Source organism: Microtus pennsylvanicus, chromosome 3 (assembly GCF_037038515.1).
Source record: "Microtus pennsylvanicus isolate mMicPen1 chromosome 3, mMicPen1.hap1, whole genome shotgun sequence".
NCBI lineage: Eukaryota > Metazoa > Chordata > Mammalia > Rodentia > Cricetidae > Microtus > Microtus pennsylvanicus.
This window is the reverse complement of record NC_134581.1, coordinates 84,248,061-84,272,579: the sequence shown is the minus strand read 5'-3', so window position 1 is coordinate 84,272,579 and position 24,519 is coordinate 84,248,061. Positions and strand designations below refer to the sequence as shown.

Sequence of the window (24,519 nt, the reverse complement as noted above, 5' to 3'; positions counted from 1 at the left end):
AATCCGCAGAACCTACACAAACATGGAATGACAAAACCAACTCCACAAGTTCTTCTCTGACATCCATGCATGTACCATGGCATGAACTACTTTCCCGCAGAAGTGATAATAAAAATTTAGAAACAATAAAAATGTGTGTGCATACTTTTGAAAGTGTTACCCAATTTCTATTGCAAATATGCTTAATTGAGCCTTCACACTAATTTGGCATCAAGACAAACCTTCACTTTTTGTTGTTGTTGTTATTGGCTTTACTAAACTGAGAACATTTTTCTTTTGAGGCCTATCTCAGCCAGGCCAGATTGGCTTTCAACTTGTTCTATAGCAGAGGATAACCTTAAACTCCTGTTCTTTCTGCCTCCGCCTCCCCAGTGGTATAGTCATAGTTCTAGACAGTTGTACATAAACCACCATGTGGGTGCTGGGATCCAAACCTAGGTCCTCTGCCTCGAAAAAAAAAGAAAACAAAAAACAAAACAAAACAAAAAACCCCAAATACACAATAGACACAAATAACTTGCTTTAAAACACTCATCAAGAAAACAAACAAGTCAAAAACCAACTATCACCAAAGCAGTAAGCATAATTATAACACTATTACCAAGCTCATTCTGAGAATATCTTTCAGAGCTAATTTCTAAAATATATAACCGGATTATTCAAGACAAAGTCATTCAATCTGAATACATCTAGCTCAAGACGTGATTTAGAAATCAAACATTACACATTTTATGGGAAACGAGCTCACGTTTAATTGTGATATTTTAAAATTGTACAAGTTTTTTACATCTGCCCTCCCACCCCTTATTTAGACTCTTAAAATGACAGGAAAACATCACCAATCACAGGTTGAATGGGTTTAATAAGTTTACCCCTTCAATTCCTATATGAAGCACCCAATATTCCTTAAAACACCAATGAGACCTGGCAGTGGCCAACAGTAAATTTCATCTTCAGGGTTAAGAATTTCAGATCCTCTGAGCATTCTGTGATGCACTGGCACTTGTCCAGAACTGGTACCACCCCATAACTGGGGAACTTAAGTTGTACCAGTGAAAAAGCTGTTTCCCCTTCAAGGGGAAGAAAGAAAATAACTCCTCAAAATGCAGCCAGTTTGGCTGAGGTCTATCTGTCCCATCTCTTCTGGGTCTTTTTTTCCTTCCTTTCTTTTTCTGCAGCAGAGCAAGAGACACCAAAACCTAACCTGAGTTACAAGAAAACAAGACAGTGATGGCTATAGAGGGGGTGACCTGGAGCAATTGGAATGCTCCTTCACCTCCCACATCCAATGTATGTGCTTCACAGAAAACAGTAACAACAAATACACAAAATACAACAGTTAAAATTACAAAGCCCATTCATCCAGGGGTGCTGGAAGGCAGCAAGAAGTGGGAGGGTAAATTACACAGGGAAATGAAAAAATAGTCAATCAGTCCAGGCACAGGAGCTGGCAAATGCTAGAAACGGCTGGAAAACTCTGGGCCTTTCAGACCTAGGGTGGTGATTAAAAAAAAAAAAAATCCACATACTGGATTCAGGAAGATTCGGCCTTATGTGTACCGGAGACAAAAATTCCAATTCATCAAAGAGAAGGAAATATGCAGAGGGCCCTTGGCAGTGGGTCCTGCCTTCCATGGCAGGGGGCGGAAAACAGAGTAAAGACTGCCACATCCTCGACCCAATCCCACCCATCCTCTTTGGACAGCAGGACTCAGTGGCCTGCAGCAGCTTTCAGTCTGGCAGGAGAAGGATGTGGAGAAGGGAGCTTCTCTGCAGAGGAGGAGCTGCTCAGGGCTGACTGCAGGTAGACTGTCTTGTGGAAAAGTCGGTTGCTTAAAAACACCACCAAGGAGAAGAGGCGCAACTGGAAAAGACTGAAGGACAAGAAACCCTACTCATTAGCTCCAAGTTAATAACTGCTTCAAGCAAATTACAGTTTATCTGACTACTACTTTAAATTAAAACTACCCAGGGGAAAACAAGGCAACAACACTTATCAAAGCAATACAGATATTTGACACATAAATTGATCAGTTAAAGAATGCACTGGGTAAGAGCAAGTAGCAGGATAGACTATTTGCCTAGCATGTCTGAGGCTGTGAGTTTAATCCCACCACTAGAAAAAAAATGTAGCTGGTGGTGACCCACACCCTTAATCCCGGCACTTGGGAGGCAGATTCAGGTGGATCTCTGTGAGTTCAAGGCCGGCTGGTCTAAGGAGTGAGTTCTAGGACAGCCAGAACTACACAGAAAACCCTGCCTCAAAAAACAAAAAAAGAAACGTAGTAGTATGTCCTGTCGCTGCCACAAATGCATTACAATCACCAGTTTTCAGTATCGGGGCTGGGACATTTAAAGGAAATAAAGTTCTATTTTATATTAATCCAGATTTTTTTAATATTTATTTTATTATTTATATTATTTAATATTTATTTTATGGAACCGAGTGTTTATCAAAAGTATGTCTGCCCACAAAAGGCAGAAGAGGGTGTTAGATCCTCCAGAACTTGATACCTGTGAGGCACCAAGATGCTAAGAATTCAACCAGTGCTCTCAACTGCTGAGCTTCATCTCCAGCCCCGTAATTTTAAAATTCTTAAAATTAAAAAAATTCAGATTTTAAAAGCACTTCTCTATATGGCCAGATAACACAGAACCTACCACTTTCTTTAAAAGTGGCTATTAGTCCAAAAATGGGCTTTACTCAGATGTTTACAAAGGCCTTACATCTAGTGAGTGTTGACTTAGAACTCATTTTGTAGTTGTAGCCCAAACTGATCTTGAGCTCATATTAATCCTTCTGCCACAGATTTCCAAGTACTACGATTAAGGTATGAATCATTATACCTGCTACAAGTGTTAAATTACGGACAGGAGCCGGGCGATGGTGGCGCACACCTTTAATCCCAGCACTTGGGAGGCAGACGCAGGCGGATCTCTGTGAGTTCGAGACCAGCCTGGTCTACAAGAGCTAGTTCCAGGACAGGCTCCAAAACCAGAGAAACCCTGTCTCAAAAAAAAAAAAAACAAAAAAAACAAAAAACAAAAAAAAAAGGACAGGAATAAACAGTCAGGCTTGGTGGCATTCACCTACGGTCTAAGCACTGGGGGACAAGGTAGCAGAATCACAAGCTCAAGACACAACAGAGCTACACAGGGAGAAATAAAAATGAGCTTGTGAGAGGGTCAATTAATCTGGAAATATATACAAATTTATACACTCAAAAAAATTGGCATATTATCTCCTCCTCACACCCTTGTGTGTATCTGTCTCAGTTCCCAGCACCCATACAGTAGCTCACAATAGCCTGTAACACAGTTCCAAAGGATATGACACCAGCTACTGTCCTCCATAGGCATTGTATGCACATGGTACAGACATGTAAGCAAAACACTAATAAAAATAAATCTTAAAAAAATAAACTAGATAAGGTGTGCTGGCTAGTTTGATATCAACTTGACACAAACTATAGTCACTAAAAAGAAGGGAGCCTGAGTTGAGAAAAATGCCTTCCTAAGATCTAACTGTAAGGCATTTTCTTAGTGACTGATGGAAGAGGGCCCAGCCCATTGTGAGAGGGGCCATTCCTGGGCTGATGGTCCTGAGTTCTATAAGATAGTAGGTTGAACAAGCCATGTGGAATAAGCCAGTAAGCAGCCCCCTTCCATGGCCTCTGCATCCAATCCTGTCTCCAGGTTCCTGTCCTGATTTCCCTTGATGATGAACAATAATATGGAAATGTAAACCAAATAAATCCTTTCCTCCTCTGCTGCTTTTGGTCATAGTGCTCCCGGGAAGAGAAACTAACTAGGACATAAGGCTTTCCTTCTGCATAAGAGATTTTCAGAGCAGAAGTCTCTTCACGGGCACTTACTATGCTTTTCCAGGAGTCTTTGCTTCATTGGCGCTGATAATGAATAAAGGAAACAGGATAGAGAAGAGACAGCCACTGTTTAAAAAAAAAAGAAAATAGGTCAGCTTCACAATTAATGACTTCAGGAAAGATATGGAAGCCTCCTATCTCTTTCCCTGCTTAGAACAGCATGATGGGATAAAACCTTAATATACCATAAACACAGCTTCAGAAATGAACAAAAAATTTTCCGAGTTTCTAAGGATCTGCCTCCAGGAAGAAGCACATAATATGGTAGACTACATTTTAATGCTGACAAATGTCAATTACTATTAGAAACAACAAAAATTCTTCCTGATGGCCAAATGATGTAAAATAAATAATACTAGGTATAGAAGCAAGCCAATAAAAGATGCTTGTTAAAACATACTACCTGAGCTTTTTATTTTTCTAGTATTTCAATTTTCTCTAGCCAAATTACCTGATAATATAGGAGGATTGCATTGCTGTGAGAAAAGCCAAGGGCAAGCCAAATCCAAAGTAGTAAGGCCAATTCCTTTCTATATTTGACAATCGCTGGTGCATTTCAATTCCTGAAACAAGGAAGTCAGTACACTGAAGACTCATAGTTACATGACTAACTGGCAGACACAATTATTTCAGGCTTAGGTTTTAGGCCCAGAGCTACCATTCAAAACACAGATACAGCACATGAACAAAATCTAGCAGGCTTATGGTACAAACCTTTGATCCCAGCACTTTGGAAAACAGAGACAACTTGGTCTACATAGGGAGTTACTGACCAGCTAGGACAATATAATAAGACCCTGTTTCAAAGAATTGTACAAATCTGACATAAAGATTCAATGCAAAGATTTTTACAAGAATCATATTTCAAAATAACATTAATTTTAGCACCACCATCCCTTGTCAGGGCTGTCTAGAACAACGCAAAATATCAAAAGAGGATGGCATCTCACCAAGTGGTTGTGGCATATACTTTTATATCCCAGCATTCAAGAGACAGAGGCAGCCTGATCTGAGTTGGATGCCAGCCTGGACTACAAAGCTAGCTCCAGAACAGCCAGGGAAACCATGTCTCAAAAAACAAACAAAATACCTCTTCCCCTCAAAAAAAGTTACTTCAGTCACACTCACCAAGATGAACAGGCAAACGTTTTTTGTTTGGGTTTGGATTTTTTTTACATAGGATCTTATATATATTGGTCCAGGCTAGTTTCAAACTCAAAACCCTCCTATCTCTACACAAAGTAAGTGCAAGGATTACAAGTGCTAGACCCCACACAAAGCATCAAAGTCTTTTTACAAGATCCCCAGCTGGGTATGATAGCACAAAACTGTAATTCCAGCCTTTAAGATGCTAAAACTGGAGTTTAAAATGAGCCTGGACCATAAAAAACCACCAGGCCACAAAAAAAAAAAAAAAAAAAGAAAGGCATACAATGGTGCACACCTATAATCCCAGCCCTCTGCAAATAGGAGGGCAGCTCAGCTCCATCGCAAGTTCAATAATAGCATGGGCTACATGAAATCCTGACTCAAAACATTATAGAATAATTTAAAAAGAAAATAACTAAAATTTAAAAATAATAGGATGAAAATAACTAAATTCCAAAGTAACCGAAGGAGCTCGACCCAATAGTGTACGCGTGCAATCCCAGCACTTGGGAGGTAGAAGCAGGAAAATGGACTGGACAGTTGATGGCCAGCCTGAACTAAGAGTGAGCACTCAAAGCCAGCCTGGGCGACATAGCAAGACCATGTCTTGAAAAAAAAAATCTAAATGCACTAGTATCCACTTAACTTCTCTGAAGCAACTTGTGCTCTTTCTATCAACTTCTGGTCCAAACACAGCTACATCACATTAAGCATTAAAATGGCAATTAATTCTACAATTCTACACGCTACTGCCCCTGGCCCACAGGTTAATAAACTCACTAGGCCAAATGGAATCTCCCTCTTGCCAGTAAGCCAATGTCTTTTCAGAAATTTGCTAAGAGCTAAGTATTGAATAGCTTAGTGTGCTTAGCACCAGCATTTCTCAGCAGGGCTTGTATTCTCGGGTTTCTTTACACGGACTTACCTTTATTGAACCAACGGTACTCAAAGCAGTACAGTGAGTAGAGAAGAGACATATGCAGCAGACTAACCAGCTGACCCACAAGATGGATGGGGAAGAGACTCACAAACATCCCCTGAGGAACAAATGCAACAAACTCAATTCCAGAGTGTCAGACATTTCTCACTCACTACTACATACTAGCTGCCTCAAAAGTTGGTTAATGGAGGGGGGCTGGAGAGATGGCTCAGAGGTTAAGAGCATTGTCTGCTCTTCCAAAGGTCCTGAGTTCAATTCCCGGCAACCACACGGTGGCTCACAACCATCTGTAATGAGGTCTGGTGCCCTCTTCTGGCCTGCAGACATACACACAGGCAGAATATTGTATACATAATAAATAAAGAAATATTTTTTAAAAAAAAAGTTGGTTAATGGAGAAACCCTGTCTCAAAAAACAAAACAAAACAAAAAACAACAACAACAACAAAAAAAGTTGGTTAATGGCAGGATCAGAATCTCCAAGGGAAGACAAGATAAATCCATGGTTCTTATAATTTTATATTTAAACTCTCTAGCTGCTTCTGGGGATAAGTTTTTAAAGTCTCACTCTCCTCTCTCCTCTTCCCCAATACCCATACCTCAGGTAGGTCACTATTGTCCTATCTTTTCATTTTTTAATTTTTTTAGATTTTTAAATTTTAAATATTCTGGCTGCATATATGGATATGTACCACATTTGTGCCTGGTGCCTTCAGTAGTCATAAGAAAATGGTGCATCAGCTGGAGTTATGAATGGCTGTGAGTCACCATGTGGGTACCAGACACCAACCACTGAGTCATTTTTCAACTTCCATTTTCCTTTTCTTAAATAAGCTCTGTGTATGTGTCCCCTCCTAAATCTCAATTGTGTACCGATTCTTATCTCTACCTAATAAACTTCAATTTAACTTCTTAGGAAGAGGTTAATCGGGTAAAAGTGCTGCTGTGAAAGCAAAAGAAATGAGTTCAAATCCCCAGCACCCACATAAATGCCAGGCATGATGTATAAGCCAGTAACCTGCACACTTGAGGAGGCAGAGACAGACAAGTCCAATGCGTCTGCTGGCCAGACAGTCACTCTAGCCAAATGGTGGTCTTCAGGTTCAGTGAGAGATCTCATCAACAATTAAGGTGAACAGTGCACTACACTCCCACCTCATGCAGACATACAAACAGTGCTTTCAGTATCACTACGCCAGGACAAATGCAAAAGACATTTTTGAAGTCCCCTCCCCTACACTTCTCTCTCTTTTTTTTAAAGCTGTCTCCACATGTCTCTCACCTGAATAAGGAAGAGCGCCTGCAACAAAAGGTTGAAGAGCATGTCAGCAATTATTTTGCTGACACTGGGGAATGGATGAGGTTTCCTCCCTGATACCTCAAACGCCAGGTCAGCTATATCCTGAAACAGATAACAGCAGTACAGTGAAACATGAATGGTCCCATGTCCATCCCGGAGCTAATGCCACTGCTCTGCTCCTAGAGCTGCCAGGAAGTCTGCCTTAGTAACCCGAGACACGCATTCCACCTTACAAAACCCCAAGGATTACCCAACTGCCTGCTTAGCTTAAAAAGCATCAAGGCTTAAAAGCTGGTTCTCTATGGGTCCCTAACTTCAGAGGCTAAAGTGTGTAACCTAGGGAGCCCATCAAGTAGAACCCAGACTCCACATTCTGCCCTGTACCTACTTGGAACCAAATGGCATTCACAACTTTGCTAAGCACAAACAGGGGAAGCACCCAAAGAGCACTGAAAATTGATGTCAGAAAGAATTCCAGCCATGACCAAACATCTCCATGCAGTGATGGATCACCTAAAATAAAAAGCAAAAAGAACTATTAGTTTAATTAGACAGGTGGAATGGAACTATTTTGTGACATTCCTCTGCCTCACATTCTGGTCACAGCTCTTGCTAATAGTATTCACATTCTGTTCTGTTTATCTTAAAATAAACCTGCCTACAGGGTGACTACTGAGATGTCACAAAGTGACTAACCACAGCGCTGTCAGGAATCCACCTGAATTTAAATCGCTCAACAACGCCTATCTCAAAGTCATTGAGAAGTCTAAACTGGAATCATCAGCAGGGTGGAGGGAGCACACGCCTTTAATACCAGCACAAGAAAGGCAAGGCAGGAGAATCTCTATTAGTTCAAGACCAGGACAGCCAGAGCTATTACAAAAAGAGAAACCCTGTCTCAAAAACAAAAACAAAAACCAAAAAAACATCAAACTGCTAGTATTGTTAGGAAGTGCTTACTTAAGAAACAAAGATCTCAAACTCTCAAAGAGTTTGCTCCAGCAGGAGCAAGATACCGACACACTCACCGATAATCCGGGCTGTTACTGATTGAAGCACAGGAATAAACACTCGGTAAAACAAGAGAAGACTGAACTGAAGAAAAGAGGCAATAAAGTAATCAAAACCCTTCTTTAAATTAAAACAAGGCATCAGGTGGTGGCAGCGCACGCCTTTAATCCCCGCACATGAGAGGCAGAGAGAGCTGGATCTCAGCCTGGTCTATAGAGTGAGTTCCAGGATAGCCAGTGGTACAGACAAAGAAACCATCTCAAAAAAACAAAAACAAAACAATAATAATAAAATAAATTAAAACAAGGCATTTCACCTTTCACTGTAATGACTTTCCTGTCAAGACTGCTAGTTTATAAAACAGGAGGCCAGGAGAAGCACCTCTCCTACTTCCCAAAACTCCAAAAGAGTACAACAAACTGATACATGTATCCTTTTTTTTTATTTTTTTTATTTATTTATTTATTTTTTTTTTTGGTTTTTCGAGACAGGGTTTCTCTGTAGCTTTGGAGCCTGTCCTGGAACTCCCTTGGTAGACCAGGCTGGCCTCGAACTCACAGAGATCCGCCTGTCTCTGCCTCCCAAGTGCTGGGATTACAGGAGTGCGCCACCACCGCCCGGCTTGATACATGTATCCTTGACTCATTTGAGACAGAAAAAACATTTTAACTAACATTCAGGGCAAGTATAAAGATATATACTAAGCCGGGCGGTGGTGGCGCACGCCTTTAATCCCAGCACTCGGGAGGCAGAGGCAGGCGGATCTCTGAGAGTTCGAGACCAGCCTGGTCTACAAGAGCTAGTTCCAGGACAGGCTCCAAAACCACAGAGAAACCCTGTCTCGAAAAAACCAAAAAAAAAAAAAAAAAAAAAAAGATATATACTAAACGTCCCATGATGTTTACTAATTAAATCTAAAGCTAACATCTGAAAATATTAGTGAAATGTTTACATTAAGATAAACTGAATTACTTTGAATATCAAGTCAAGAAAAGTATGTACTCATTCTAGATACATCCATATTTCACTAAAGACTATGATAGTTCTCAGTTAATTATAGGTAACCTTTTTGATCTGGGTCTCAATAATAGTCAATTGCTACAACTAGAACAAAAAGAATTTTGCTTATCTGGCCACATCCACCCTTTTCTTTTCTTTTTAATTTTTTCCCCTTGAAACAGCATCTCACTATAGAGTCCCTGAATAATCTGAAACTCAGTTATGTAGACAAGATTGGGCTAGTCTCAGAGATCTGCCTATCTCTGCCTCCCAAGTACTAGGATTATAGGAATGTACTACCATGCATCGAAACTATTAATGCTTTTAGCCATCATACAAAATAATGGGTTTCATTTTGACACTTTCATGCATCAGTATTTCTTGCTCAGTATCCCACTCCCACTCCCCTCCCCTCCATCCCCTATCCATGTGATAATCATCAGCATATATAAACAGCTCAAACAAAGACAGTTCATCTTAGTATTTCAAGGATGCAGCTGAAAAATAGTAACCTAATAACAGTGTAAAGATACTTATAAGGAACCTAGAATTTGCTGGAAAAGAACTTACCCAGAAAACTCCGCCATTCCAAGCACAACACTGGAAAATTCTACTAACAATACGTGGCTCACTGAAAAAGATCATATGAACTTAGCTTATAAATGTTATCTAAGAACTAACGTTTCCTAATGTTATCTAAGAACTCTCCAACCTACAGCTTCTATGGGCACCAGACTATCTTTGAACACCTACTGTTCTTCCAACATTCTAAGTCAGTCAATAAGGCTATAAAAAAGTCAGTAAGAAAAGGTTTCTGGAAAACCAGGTGGTTTTGTTTTTGAGATAGGGCTTCATTATATAGCCTAGGCTTGCCTCAAACTCTTGGCAGTCATCCTGCCTCCCTCTTCACAGTGCTGAGATAACAGGCATGTGCCACCACACCCAGATGAAGAACCAACTTTTTCTATTTTGTTGTCATTTTGAGGCAGGATTTCACTGTGTAACCCTGGCTGGCTTGGAACACACCATTTGGCTTCAAACTGCCTGTCTCTGCCTAGAAAGGCTTACTGATAGGTGTCACACAAGTCTGGCAACCTGAGTTTGATTCCCTGAGCCCATGAACTATGACATGTACACGTGTGCTACGAAATGGACATATTCTCCCAGTGATAATTTAAGTGTTATTTATTTTTATTTTTATGTGTATGAGTGTTTTGCCTGCATGTGTGTCAGTGGAGAGCCTTGGACCCCCTGGAACCAGAGTAGCAGACAGTGTTGGCCTTCATGTTGGTGCTGGGAACTGAACCCAGGTCCTCTGGAAGACAAATAAGCACTCTTAACCACTGAGCCATCTCTCCAGTCCCCAAATTAAACAAAATTTTGTGAGTGTGTGTGTGTATGTGTGTTCTTCCATCTAAAGTCCGAGGTTAGGACACATTAAACAAGAAAGTCTTGGGCTGGAGAGATGCCTCAGCCATTAAAGGCTAGGCTCATAACCAAAAATGTAAGAGTTTGGTTCCCAGAACCCATGGCTGTCTCTCCAGACACAACAAAAAAGAAAGTCTGGGGTAGGGTTTAGTCTATCAATAAACAAACCCATATAGGCCTTATTACAGATATCCATCAAATCAAATACTGTTTGTGGTCCTCTAGTTGGCACTCTTTATTTTTGTTGTTGTTTAATTTATTGTTGTATGTGTGAGATGCATGTGGAGGATGCAAAGGAAAACTCTGTGGAGCTGGTTCTGTCCTTCCAGCTTTCCGTGGGTTCTAAGGATGAAACCCAGGCCATCAGGTTTGCTTAGAAGGCACCTTTTGCTTCTGAGCTAATTCACCAGCACAGTTTTTAAACATCATGCCATTTTGAATAAGAATCCTAGTTTAAGTAAATGTGTGTGTGTGTGTGTGTGTGTGTGTGTGTGTGTGTGTGTGTGTGTGTGAGCGCGCGCGCATGTGCGTGCGCATGTGGCGTAAGGGAAATTACCTATTAAAAATCACAAAAAAACTAATAGGATGCTGGAATTATAACTTACTATGTAGGGCCTTCATTCTATACTAAGATAAGTCACTTCCTCAAGTGCCCCTCCAATGACAGCTTGGGATGTGCGCCTGTACTCCTCACCTCTCTTGCTTCCGCTCTACACTCTGGGCTCTCCTCTGGGCCAAGACACTAGTTGCCCTTCTTCGACGCTGTTCCTCTCTCTTCTGCTGGATCCGAGCATCTAGTTTTGAGATGGTACAGATGCCCCAGATGGAGTCTTTGATTCCCTGTAGATAAGGACATTTTTAGAGAAATTATGGGCTAGAGTAGACTTTCCAAAGTCACACACAGGAAAGTGAGTAACAGTAGAAACCACAGTATTTATTTTCCTATATAGCTTAAGGAGAGTGATTTGTGCCTCTGGTGCTGTGATAGAACTCACGACTTGGTGCATAGTAGGCAATACTTTACCACAGAACTAGACCCTCACCCTTTATTAATGTCTTTTATTTTGAAGAGATCCTTTGTTGTGGAATATTACTATGTAAAGATGTGTTACATTTGTTTATGTTGTAGAGTATTACTGTATGTAAAGGTGTGTAGCAATTGTTTATGCTGCATTGGTTTAACTATGTAAAGATGTGTTATATTGTTTATGCTGCATTGGTTTAACTATGTAAAGATGTGTTATATTGTTTATGCTGCATTGGTTTAACTATGTAAAGATGTGTTATATTGTTTATGCTGCATTGGTTTAACTATGTAAAGATGTGTTATATTGTTTATGCTGCATTGGTTTAACTATGTAAAAATGTGTTATATTGTTTATGCTGCATTGGTTTAACTATGTAAAGATGTGTTATATTGTTTATGCTGCATTGGTTTAACTATGTAAAGATGTGTTATATTGTTTATGCTGCATTGGTTTAACTATGTAAAGATGTGTTATGCTTGTTTCACCTTGTCTAAGGCACCTGATCTAATAAAAATGACCAATAGCTAAGCAGTAGAAGGATAGGCCGGGCTGGCAGGCAGAGAGAATACGTAGAGGGGGAATCTAGAGGAAAGAGAAAATGAGGGAGAGAGAAAGGGAGAGGTAGAAAGAATGAGGGAAACACCCAGGGCGAGCCGGCCAGTCGCCAGTCTGACACAGAAGCAGGGAAGTAGGACACACAGAATGAAAGAAAGGTAAAGAGCCCCAAGGAAAAACATAGATGAAGAGAAATGGGTTAAAGTAAGAAATGAGCTAGTGGGACAAGCCTAAATTAAGGCCAACAATTCATAAATAAGTCTCCATGTCTTTATTTGGGAGCTGGTTGGAAGCCCAAAGAAAAATTCCAACTACAATCCTTAATTTACAGAAAAACTGCAACAACGGAGAATTTCCAAACTCATTTAGTTCAGAATTTCCAGTTTAATATTTTTTTCCATATTAGTATATACTTTTTTCCCAAATCATTCAAGAAAGTTGAGTCAAGCTCATGCTGTTTTTCCCTTGGGAAGGGGCTGAAACAGGGTCAGACTGACTTCAAATTCTTGATCTTCAGTTTCGTCTCCCAAATGCTGAGAACACAAGTAGAGTGGTCAACATGACCAGCTTCTCAGGCCCCTGTATGGTAATTTTCAGGAGGTACCCTAAGAACAATATTCCTTACATAACAATAGGGTAGTTATCAATTCATGAAACTTAATACTAAAATACTTTGTGGTCTACGTTCCAATTTTTCCATTCATCACAACAATGAACTTGATGGCATTTTACAGCTCAAGAGTTTAAATAGAATCAAATAACGCATTTCATTAGTATGTCTCCTTAGTATTTTCAGTCAACAACAGTTCTTCATACTTTTTCTTTTTCCATTTTATTTATTTGTGTATATCACCATGCATGGGATCAGAGGACAACTTTTGAGAGTCGGTTCTCTCCTTCTACCAGATGGGTTTTTGGGATCATATTCACGTCATCAAGTTTGGCAATAGTTTTTATTTCTAAGCCATCTCACCAGCCTGATTCTTTGGTTTTTTGTTTTTTTTTTTTTTTTAAAGATTACAGGCTGGCTACTTCATGGGATTTTCTCAAGATTTAAGTTTCCCCATGATTATTCAGGTTAAGCATTTTGAGCAAGAATATCACAGCACTGATGGATATATCACACCAAGAAACACAAAAACTAGGCACAGTGGCACATGCCTCTTTTCCCAAAATTCAAAGTTGAGGAAGGAAAAATCCCAAACCCAAGGTCAGCCAAGGATACATAGCCAGCCTGTCCTGTCCAGAAAGATCATATCCACCCTCTCTCCCTAAACAATGAGACACAGTAACTCTTTCCCTTGTGGTATTAATTCCATGGTTTCAAACTCTTTCCTCTAGTAACTACAAAGTAGTAAGTGGGGAACTGTTGTGGGAATTCATTTTGCCAATAGCTCTGAGGTACTAGCCTTAAGGTACGACTTCTTGTCTGTGAAAGTGACCGCTTAAGAGTGGGGTCGCATGCTCTCGGGCTGTGAAGACAGGAGGTGTCAGGCAGGATGAAGCAGCATACGGCTGGTTCCCAGATCCCCCAATTCCCAATCCGTGAATCTCCCTGGCGCCTCTTAATGAATTGATATATAAATAAATATCTTTGAGGATCTTGTATCACCTGGTACCCATATGATCTGAACCAGGATGGCTATATTACATTGATATAGATTCTTGTATTTTAATACATATGTAAAACTATTTTTGTATTCCTGTCTAGGAATATATACACACACACACACACACATGTATATATAATACATATATATATATATATATACACACATTTATTTATTTTAAAAACTGGATAAGTTTTATTTGAAATCTTCTGGTAGCAAGCGATTGCTTCTCCACATAGATGAAGAAGAAATTGCAAGCTTGTTTCCTACAACCTTGACATGTTTCTTAAAGCAAATAACTATCCCACCTTCTGGATAAGCACATGTGATATCTACAATGGGAAGAATTCTTTTTATTTTTTTGTTGAAAAAAATTTCTGGGGGCTGGAGAGATGGCTCAGAGGTTAAGAGCCTGTTCTTCCAAAGGTCCTGAGTTCAATTCCCAGCAACCACATTGTGGCTCACAACCATCTGTAATGAGGTCTGGTGCCCTCTTCTGGTCGCAGGCATCCACACAGACAGAATATTGTATACATAATAAATAAATATTTTTTTTAAAAAAAAATTCTGCCTCCTCCCTGCCTCCCATTTCCCTCCCCCTCCCCCCACTCCTCTCCCCCTCCGCCTACTCCATTTCCCCTCCCTCTCGAGTCTGAAGAGCAGTCCGGATTCCCTGCCCTGTGGGAAGTCCAAGCAAGGTCCTCCCTGCTCCATCCAGGTCCAGGAAGGTGAGCATCCAAACAGGCTCCCACAAAAGGATAATTTATATATTGATACAAATTTGAAATTGTCATATTTCTGTTTACAATATTTTTGCATACAAATGTAAAATTATTTTTAGTATACTATGTATGTTTCTGCTTAAGAAATTTTGAATATTGATACAAATTAAGGATTTTTGTCATACTGCACTATACATCTCTACCTCTGATTAAGATATTTTTATATTAGGGCTGGAGAGATGGCTCAGTGCTTAAGAGCACTGACTGCTCTTTCAGAGGACCCGGGTTCGATTCCCAGCACCCACATGGCAGCTCATAACTGTCTGAAAATGCAGTTCCACGAGATGTGACACCTTCACACTAACGAACATAATAAAGTTAAATAAATCATTTAAAAAAAAGATATTTTTATATTGTTACAATTTTGAGATCATTGCTATATTTGAAGATTTTTTTTATAATGTGGAACATTAGTCTTCAAGCTGTATAGGTTATTAAAAATTACAGGTTAATAATCACTTATGTTTGTTACACTTATGTTAGTTCGGTTTTCTAGATGCACAGAGATGTACTCCACACAGATAGGTAATCTTCAAACACTTCAAAGACCTACAGAATATGGCATTTAAATGTTCCAATAACTTAAAACATGACTCCTGAGAGAATGATGGGCACCAAAAACACTCTATATGGAGCTTGTTTTCCTGACAAAACTGGCCCTTGCCTCAACTGCTGACAGTCAACACAATGTTAAGTCTGGACAAACAAGACACAAGGGAAAGCAACTATTGACAAGACAGGGTAGAACTGTCTTTCAAATTTTCCTGCTTCTGAAAATCCCCAGTTCCAGGAGCCTGTTCTCCCTGTCAACTCTTAACAAACTGGGGTGTGTGTGTGTGTGTGTGTGTGTGTGTGTGTGTGTGTGTGTGTGTGTGTATCTTTGTGGTTCTCACATCAGGGAAACACTTCTGATGCCATGCAAATATGCCCATTGATTTCCCCCAAATTTAGCATCCTTCCACAATTCCTGCCTATACCATCTTGAATTACATGAGTACTAAATGGTAGTTTTCTAACACTTTTACTAAATTTACCAGTACTATGAAAACATGTTATTGCCTTCCTTACTCCCTTTCACTACCAATTAAATTGCTGCAGTATTTCCTGAGTCCTATACTAGCTCTAAACACCAGTCAAATTTGGAGAAAGACAATTACTGTTTAAAAGAGAAAGAAGAGAAGGGGGGAAAAAGGGAGGCAGAGAGTGTCACATAAAGCAGATGCATCATGGTGGTGTGGCTGGAGAATACCCTTGGTGGATACATGAGGGAGGTGCTGTTGAGCTTGTGTAGAACCAACATACAGTGACAAATGTACCTGCTGACCATATCTGAAGAATTCCAAGTTATTGCTGGTGCTATAAACACCACGACTACCTGTCATCCGTTCAAAGAACTGCATTTACTTATCCATCCCTGCGACCAACCACATACCATACAACTTCAGTGAACTAATCTTTGGACAGATGAAAATGCTCAAAAATATAGTATAACCCCAGCAACATGGGAGATGGGGGCAGGAAAATTGCCTTAAGTTAGGTCTGCCTGGGCTTACAATGAAAGACTCTACCTCAAAATAAAGGCAAGAAAATTCTGGGAGTCAGCAGAGTGCCTATCATGGGAGAGGCCTTGAGTTCAATCCCCACTAGTGAAAGAAGACAGAAAAATTATACCACTAAAGCTAAAAATTTAATACACACACATTAAAATTTAAAAACCATAACAGATTTATGTCAAGTAGAATAACATCACCAGGATAGTCACCTTCATAAAAAGACAATAAACAAAACAAACAAAAAAAGCAGAGCCAGACGTGGTGGCATATTCCTATAAGACTAACTTGAGAGACTGAGGCAAGATACTCACCACAAATTTGAACCCAGTCTAGGATACAGAGTAAGAACACGTCTTCAAAAAACATAAAGGCCAGTAAGATGGTCCAGCAGTAAAGGTACTTGCCACCAAGTTGACAGCAAGGAGAAAACCGACATACTGTGCAAACACACACACATTAAATAAAGCTAATAAACATAAAAGCACAGCTGTGCAGTCAGAATGCTAAGAAGATCCTGGAGGCTGAACTCGGTGTCAGGCTTGGTCACAAGCCCCTTTATCTGTTTGTGTTAGTGCTACTAGAATGTGTAGTCATTTTGTAGAAACAAATCATGAAGGAAAATGTCTTTACGTAAGTCTTTTTCCTCCATCTGTTTCTAGGCCCTCCATGATGAGTGACTTGGGGGCACTTTCCTCTCTGTGAGTCATCTCATAAGCCCACGGTTATTATTTCTAAATTGATTTTGATAAACAGGCAGTTAGAACGTCACCCTTAAACTAGATGGTCTTTCTTTTTGTTTGTTTGTTTTTTAAATTTATTTATTTATTTATTATGCATACAACATTCTGTCTGTGTATATGCCTACAGCACCAGACCCCATTACAGATGGTTGTGAGTCACCATGTGGTTGCTGGGAATTGAACTTAGGACCTTTGGAAGAGCAGGCAATGCTCTTAACCTCTGAGCCACCTCTCCAGCCCCTGTTTGTTTGTTTGTTTGTTTGTTTGTTTGTTTGTTTTTTGATACAGGGTTTCTCTGTAGCTTTGGAGCCTGTCACAGAACTTGCAATTGTAGACCAGGCTGGCCTCGAACTCACAGAGATCTGCCTACCTCTGCCTCCTGAGTGCTGGGATTAAAGGCATGCCCAGTCTTGATAGCCATTTTCAAAATCTGTTTCTTTTCTTTCTTTCTGAGACAGGGTCTCATGTAGCCCAGGCTGGCCTCAAACTCCCTATGTAGCCAAGTCTGTACTTGAACCACTCCTGGTCCTTTGCTGTCTCAAGTGCTGAGGTCAGTGGCATATCACACTAGACCTGTGTTTTTTTGGGGGGAAAAGGAGGGGGGGGTGTCTTTGAGATGGGCCTCACTACACTGCCTAAGATAGTCAAGAACTCCCGATCCTCCTGCCTCAGTTAAATGAGTACTGTAATTATAGATATGTGCTACTATATCTGGCTCAAACTAGCATGGTAACACATACTTGCAATCCCAGAACTTTCCATCAAGGCAAGTGAATCAGGAGTTCAAGGTCATCCAGGACTACTCAGCCAGGGCTAACCTCTCTCAAAACAAATTTTTAAGATTCTGTAGTCAAGCTAAATAGAAACCTAATACTAGATAATGCACTCAATAATAGACAGGTTTCCCAACTTCATAGGATACAGGATAAAAGGACTGGGAATGAATCAGTACTTAAAAGTGTTTGCTCTACAAACATGAGAACCTGAGTTCAAATCCCCAAAATAAATAAATTAAACTAAAAAAATTTAAAAAAAATTACTGTTTTAACTTGCCTATCTAAGGCACGTGACTGGCCAGGCACCCGATTGGTCTAATAAAAAGCTGACCAGCCAACAGCAAGTGAGGAGGAGGAGAAATTTAGGCTTGGGGGAAGAAAGAAAGATGCCAGGGAAACACCAAGAGCGGAAAGACAGGAGGATGCAGGAAAGTAGGATATACAGAATGAAAGAAAGATTTAAAAAAGCCCTGATGCACAATGAAGTTAAAAGAGCTGGTGGGGCAAACCTAAGCTGAGGCTGAGATTCATAATAGTAAGTCTCTGTGATTTTATTTGAGAGCTGGTTGGTGGACCCAAAGAAAATTCCAGGGCTGGAGAGATGGCTCAGAGGTTAAGAGCACTGCCTGCTCTTCCAAAGGTACTGAGTTCAATTCCCAGCAACCACATGGTGGCTCACAACCATCTGGAATGAGGTCTGGTGCCCTCTTCTGGCCTGCAGGCATACACACAGACAGAATATTGTATACATAATAAATAAATATTTTAAAAAAAAAAAGAAAATTCCAACTATATGCACAGAAACAGACAGACAGACATGTACGTACAACATACACTTTATCTCTCTCGCTCATTAAAAACAAAATACTGGATATAGACACAGGCTTACACTGGTAATCCCTGCATTTGGGAAGGAGAAACAGAACTTAAATGAACTCAAACCATCCAGGGATGCATTCAAAATAAAAAAAATATGTGGGATGGTGTATGCCTGCATTCCTAGTACCATGCATACTGAGGCAAGAGTACCACCAGGAGTTCAGGGTCAGCAAGACTGTCTCAAGAATATGAAAAACTCCTGTTTACTGAACAATGTAGACTACAGTGAAAACTAACATTCTGTGTAAAAGACACAACAAACGTGATAAAAATATAAAACACCTGAAGAATTCCCTAGTTCTTTAGCAAAAATAAAAATATGCCATGAAACAAAATATACTCACCCTGCCAAGGTCCTGCAGAAAGGTTTTGACACTGTCAGCCATCTCTTCGTTGCCCAGACTGTCAATTACAGAGAGGGAAGTACCCCCAAATCTCTCATCATGTAAGGCCTGAAAACAAATGGAAAAAAATGATACGTCATGATCTGTTTCTACAAAATGATTACATATACTAGTAGCCCTATACAAGAGTAATAGATTGTAGCACTAATACAATGAACTATGAAGCTATAATTGTAACTGAAGAAACCTATGGGCCGGGCGGTGGTGGCGCACGCCTTTAATCCCAGCACTCGGGAGGCAGAGGCAGGCGGATCTCTGTGAGTTCGAGACCAGCCTGGTCTACAGAGCTAGTTCCAGGACAGGCTCCAAAGCCACAGAAAAACCCTGTCTCGAAAAACCAAAAAAAAAAAAAAAAAAAAAAAAAAGAAACCTATGATCCTTATTTTCTCTTTAGAGATAAGAGGTCTTGGTAAGTTGCCGCAGCAAGCCCCACATTCCTGGGCTCAACAGATCCTCCTGGCTCAGCCTCCCTAGTAACTAAAGAGGAGGCAAATGTGCTCCTGGACAAGTGGTCTCCCTGAGCCTTGATGTCCCCAACTGCTTCTCCTAAACACTTCAAACACCTGAGGATCCGAAAATGGGCGGTAATAAAGTTTGAGTACTCTTTTTTTTTTTTTTTTTTTTTTTAGTTTTTTCGAGACAGGGTTTCTCTGTAGCTTTGGAGCCTGTCCTGGCACTAGCTCTAGTAGACCAGGCTGGCCTCGAACTCACAGAGATCCGCCTGCCTCTGCCTCCCGAGTGCTGGGATTAAAGGCGTGCGCCAAGGTTTGAGTACTCTTTTAAGCAATTTTTATTTTTTTATTTTTTCCAAGACAGGGTTTCTCTGTGGCTTTGGAGCCTGTCCTGGAACTAGCTCTTGTAGACCAGGCTGGTCTCGAACTCACAGAGATCCACCTGCCTCTGCCTCCCGAGTGCTGGGATTAAAGGCGTGTGCCACCACCGCTCAGTTCAAGCAATTTTTATGCTGGCTATATATTTTCAAACACTTGAATGCGGGACTGGAGAGACAGCTCAGAAGTTGAGAGCACTTGCTGCTCTTTCAGAGGACCAGAGATCAAAGCCTAACACCTGTGTCATTGCTGCCAATTGAACTCAGCTCCAGGGGATTCAGTACCATTTTCTGGCCTACACAGACACCCGAATACACAATACACACACATACTATAAAATACAAAAACAAAAAACACGTGAAGGAACTAGGCACACGTGAAGGTACCAGGCAATTCTAGCACTTGGAGGTAGAGGCAGAAGAATAACCAATTTGCACAACAGGCTGTCTACACATTGAGTTCCACACCTACTAGGGCTTGCTAGGGAAACCCTGTCTCATACAATAACAATAATTTGTTTTGATTCACGTTAATCATACATACTCCGGAAAGTTTAAGACATAATAGGAAACTACCAAGCCCTCTAATTAGGTCTTTCTATGTTTTCTACCTTCATCCCTCACCACCAGCATAGTCCTGGAGATGTAACCTAGTGACCTACAGCACCAATTCATTTGCTAATTTTAAATTACATGTATGTGTATGTATTTTAATAATCATGTAGGAAACAATGAATTTTAAACTAGACTAAGGTTTGGGGGAGGAGGGTCTGGTTCGAAGGTAAACGGCATGAGAGCCGGGGTTCAATCCCCAGCACCCACAAGAAAAAGTTCATGAAGTTCACATTCATTCGTAGTAAGGGTTATTGGGTATGGTGGCACATAGCTATGATCCCATTTGGGAAGCTGAGACAAGAGAATCAGGAGTTCAAGGTCATTCTCAGCTAAATTGGAAGTTTGAAGTACATGGGGTACATGAGACCCTGTCTTTAAAAAAAAAAGGAATAGTAAGGGTTTCTCATTTTATTTCGCAGATGAATGGGAAACCTAGCTCCAAAAATTAAGAAACTGGCAGGGTTAATTTATATATATTTATATATATCAATAATTTATATGTAAATAATTTATATATTTATATATATAAACAATTTATATATAAATAATTTATATATATTCACTCAGGGCTAGGGAAGTGTAAAGCAGGTAAGGAAGCCTTCTGCCAATCCCCAGGATCCACATGGGTTGTCCTGACTCCACTGTACACTCACGTCAGGGCACATGCATGTTTACGCAAACACAAAATAAATGTTGAAAAAGAAACAAACCGTGTAACTCGGTGATAGAGCACTTGCATGGCATATTCAATTCCCAACACCAAAGAAAAATTTTTAAAACCGGAGACAGGCCTGATAATGTAGTCCTATAATCCCAGCTACTTGGCAGGCTAAGGCAGGCTCACAGGTTCAAAGTCTGCGCAAGATGAATTCGAGGTCAGCTTGAGTAACTTCATGAAATCTTGTCTCAAAAAAACAAAACCAAAGGTTGGGGATATAGTTCACGGGTAGAGAGCCTGGCTAGCATACCTGAAACTCTGCAGTTCTGAGTGCAGTCCCCAGTGCTGAAAGGGCAAGAACGTTCACACTATAAGTAATCTTAAAATACTGCTCTCATTTGATTTCTTTAAAGTGAACTCTTAAGGTGAATGGAAAATCCACTTGTAAAAATGTTACAGATTTGGCCAGGCAGTGGTGGCACATGCCTTTAATCCCAGCACTTGGGAGGCAGTGACAGGTGGATCTCAGTGCATTCGAGGTTAGCCTGGTCTACAAAGCAAGTTCCAGGACAGCCTGGACTATTATAACAAAGAGAAACCTGTCTCAAAAAAACATTTAAAAAAAAAGTAAGAATTTAGAATTTTAACATTCTCAAGTCTCACTAAATCAAGTCCAGCATCTCCAATTTAACAGATAACAACTTTAATACACTAATTTCACAGGCAGCCTGTCTACAACTTGTCCTCAAAACATAAAGGGTACTTCCCTTGACCTTTGGCCACCTCATTAAGTAGCACTACACTGACCCAACTGGACTAATGCCACTCAGAACTGGACGAACAGGGAGTGCAGAATCAGAAGGCTACCTGCACAGCTCCACGCACATCATCTGTCCCTTAGGTCAAATCCTAGCTAAATGTGCTTACCTGGACTAGTTTCTAGGGTTAAGAAACATCTGTTATTACTCCCACTCCTCCCTTTAAAAAAAAAAACCAAAGCCTCAGAGTTTCTCGCATATGTCTTCTAGCAAAGAGTTGTGGTGAGAGCAGTCCGTGGGCAGAACAGTAAATGTCTAATAAGGGGCAGGACACTGGCGTGTGAAAACTATCATAGTTGCACGCCCTCTTAGCCGATGACTTGCTCGTCAGGATGGAGTACAACAGAATAAAGCTGAGAAGTCTGTATGACGTGATGTGATCCTATTAAAGAATGCACCGGGTCTGCGATCTGAAGAAACTAGTTACTTGGTCTAGTTTTCTCTGAGACCAGACAGGGAGCTTCAAACATGTCTATCCCAGCCCAGAACCACTGTGTTATTTGACTCCTGGCAGATTAACACCCAGCTTCTGCATGTAGCAACCAAAGGACCTACGGACCAAATAGAACCTCCGAAGGACAGGCCATTTCAATTTTGTACTGTGGGCCTAACATCTTTCCTACAGGAGAGAATATTTGGTATGAATTACCCTGTTTAACAAAATGCTGAGGGGTGCAGAAAAATAACCTGCCACAATTTGAGACCACACCAGTGACAAAGGGTTCCTACAACACAGGGAATCCAGATGCGTCTTCTGGGTCACAATATTTTACAGGTGGAGAAAAGTTAAACGGTTTGTCCAACAGCGAGTGAAAGCTAATTAGAGCAAACTTCAAAACTTCAGGGTTCTAACGCAGTCCAGGCTTCTTCTTTGCTTAAGCTTTGCAACGAGGATTTCTGTTTAACCCAAAACATCCCATGGACAAATCACCTTTCTTAAACCTTGAAATGCTGCGGACCACTAAATTCTTGTCCGTCTTTAGAAGCGATTAAGCATCTACTTAAGACATACTCCCACTTTCATTTCGAAGCCATCAAACCCAAGTCCCGGAAGGCAGGAAGCCGGCGTTTCCCACTCCAGGTAGGGAGAAGGTAACACCCTCACTCATCACGGGGCCGCAGAATGCCTCCTGGGGCCCCGGGAGTGCTCGGTCCCCTTTCTCCCGGAGCGTCTGGGTAACTGGGCTGAGAACCCGTCTTTCTCCCCAGCCAGAGGCAAGCTCACCGTGGGTCACGGGATCTAAAGACAGCCCCACCGCACCTGGGGAGAGAGCGAGCCTGGGCGCCGCGCGCCGCAGGGCCTGCCCTCACCGCCCTTCACGTCCCGGGCCCTCGGGGCCGGGGTCCTTGCCGCAGCCCCCGCCAGAACCTCACCGACCAGCTCTGGCCTGCCAGCCCTCCCTTGCCCCTGGGCCCTGCCGCCCAGAGACGGGCGTGCAAGCGGCTCGAATCCCCGTTTGCCGCGGCCCACACCTACCCCGCAGCCCTGCCGCGGCGGCTCCGGCCCGGGCGCTCGCCCACCGAGGCTCGATCCGCCTGCTCCGCGCCCGGCAGCCCGCTCCGCCCGGGCGCTCCCAGAGCCGGGGCTGCGCCCACACTGGGCATGCCCGGGCTGCACGGGGGCAGCTGGGAAGTCGGGCGGGCACCCAGCCGGTCCCCGAGAGGGGGCGGGGCCAGAGAGGTAGGGCGGGGCCATCCAGAAGGGGCGGGGCCAGGGCGCTTGGGAATTGTAGTTGGCGGGACCGAGAGTCCCTCTGTGCTCCTTCTGCTGGTACAACTCAAAGCTTCTAGGCCTTACTGCCTCCTCTCCAAATACCTCCTCACTGATCAGCAGTCCTGTTCTCTAGCCTCCTCAATCTACCTATGTAACAATGCTGGTCTTTCTAAAAATTGTTTAAGAACAAATGATGAAAACATAAGATAGGGGTCACCTTGATTAATTTGGAGGCTTTCTATAATTAAAGACTAATAAACCAGATGGGGTGATGCACGCATGTAATCCCAGTTTTTGGAAAGATGAGGAGGATAATTATTGCGAATTCGAGGCCAACTTGGGTTACAATAAAGTACCAGGCTAGGTAGAACTATATATAACAAGACCCTTTCTCAGAGAAACAAAACAAACAAAATAACTCAACAGAGCAATCGCTTACCATGCACAAAGTCCTGGATTCAGTTCTCAGCCCGTATACACAGGGCTTGGTGGTAAAATCTCAGCACTTGGGAGTTGGAGGCAGGGGGATCAGAAAGACAGATTTGACTATGTGAGCTCAAAAAAAAAATTACTAAACAGTGCCAGCTTTACATCACAATGATTCAGAATATGGACCATCAACCACTAAAGCTCTATTTAGTGCAAATTCCAAAAATGTTGAAATGGCTGAGATAAAAGAAAGCCAAGTAGAGAGTACTGTTTCCACATCCATCCCCACTGGTCTAATTCTAGCCTTGCTCCACAATTTCTTGGCATGAAACTGTAGGGGAAGCCAGTTTTACCTTTTGGAGGCTTCTTCTTTGACTCCAAGAAATTAATCCAAAAATCACAAGTAAAATATAAGAAA

General features: G+C 41.4%; 1 protein-coding gene across 1 annotated transcript; it reads right to left on the bottom strand.

Annotated features, from left to right (window-relative positions):
* Nucleotides 1-844: 844 nt before the first annotated feature.
* Nucleotides 845-23,596, bottom strand: Ei24 (EI24 autophagy associated transmembrane protein). Its single transcript, XM_075966374.1, has 11 exons — nucleotides 23,436-23,596; nucleotides 18,979-19,086; nucleotides 11,406-11,551; nucleotides 9,854-9,914; nucleotides 8,302-8,368; nucleotides 7,662-7,786; nucleotides 7,256-7,375; nucleotides 5,959-6,070; nucleotides 4,336-4,447; nucleotides 3,876-3,950; nucleotides 845-1,874 (listed from the first exon to the last, which is right to left on the bottom strand). Exons 2-11 carry the CDS (start codon nucleotides 19,018-19,020, stop codon nucleotides 1,712-1,714), a joined length of 1,023 nt encoding a protein of 340 aa, XP_075822489.1. The 5' UTR covers nucleotides 19,021-19,086; nucleotides 23,436-23,596; the 3' UTR covers nucleotides 845-1,711.
* Nucleotides 23,597-24,519: the final 923 nt, after the last annotated feature.

Coding starts and splice junctions, on each gene's coding strand:
- Ei24 (XM_075966374.1), bottom strand. CDS start 19,020: ATGGCTGACAGTGTCAAAACCTTTCTGCAGGACCTTGGCAGG. Junction 11,552..18,978: donor TTCTGCAGGACCTTGGCAGG/GTGAGTATATTT, acceptor CCTTATCTACAG/GGAATCAAAGACTCCATCTG. Junction 7,787..8,301: donor AGTAACAGCCCGGATTATCG/GTGAGTGTGTCG, acceptor TTTTTATTTTAG/GTGATCCATCACTGCATGGA.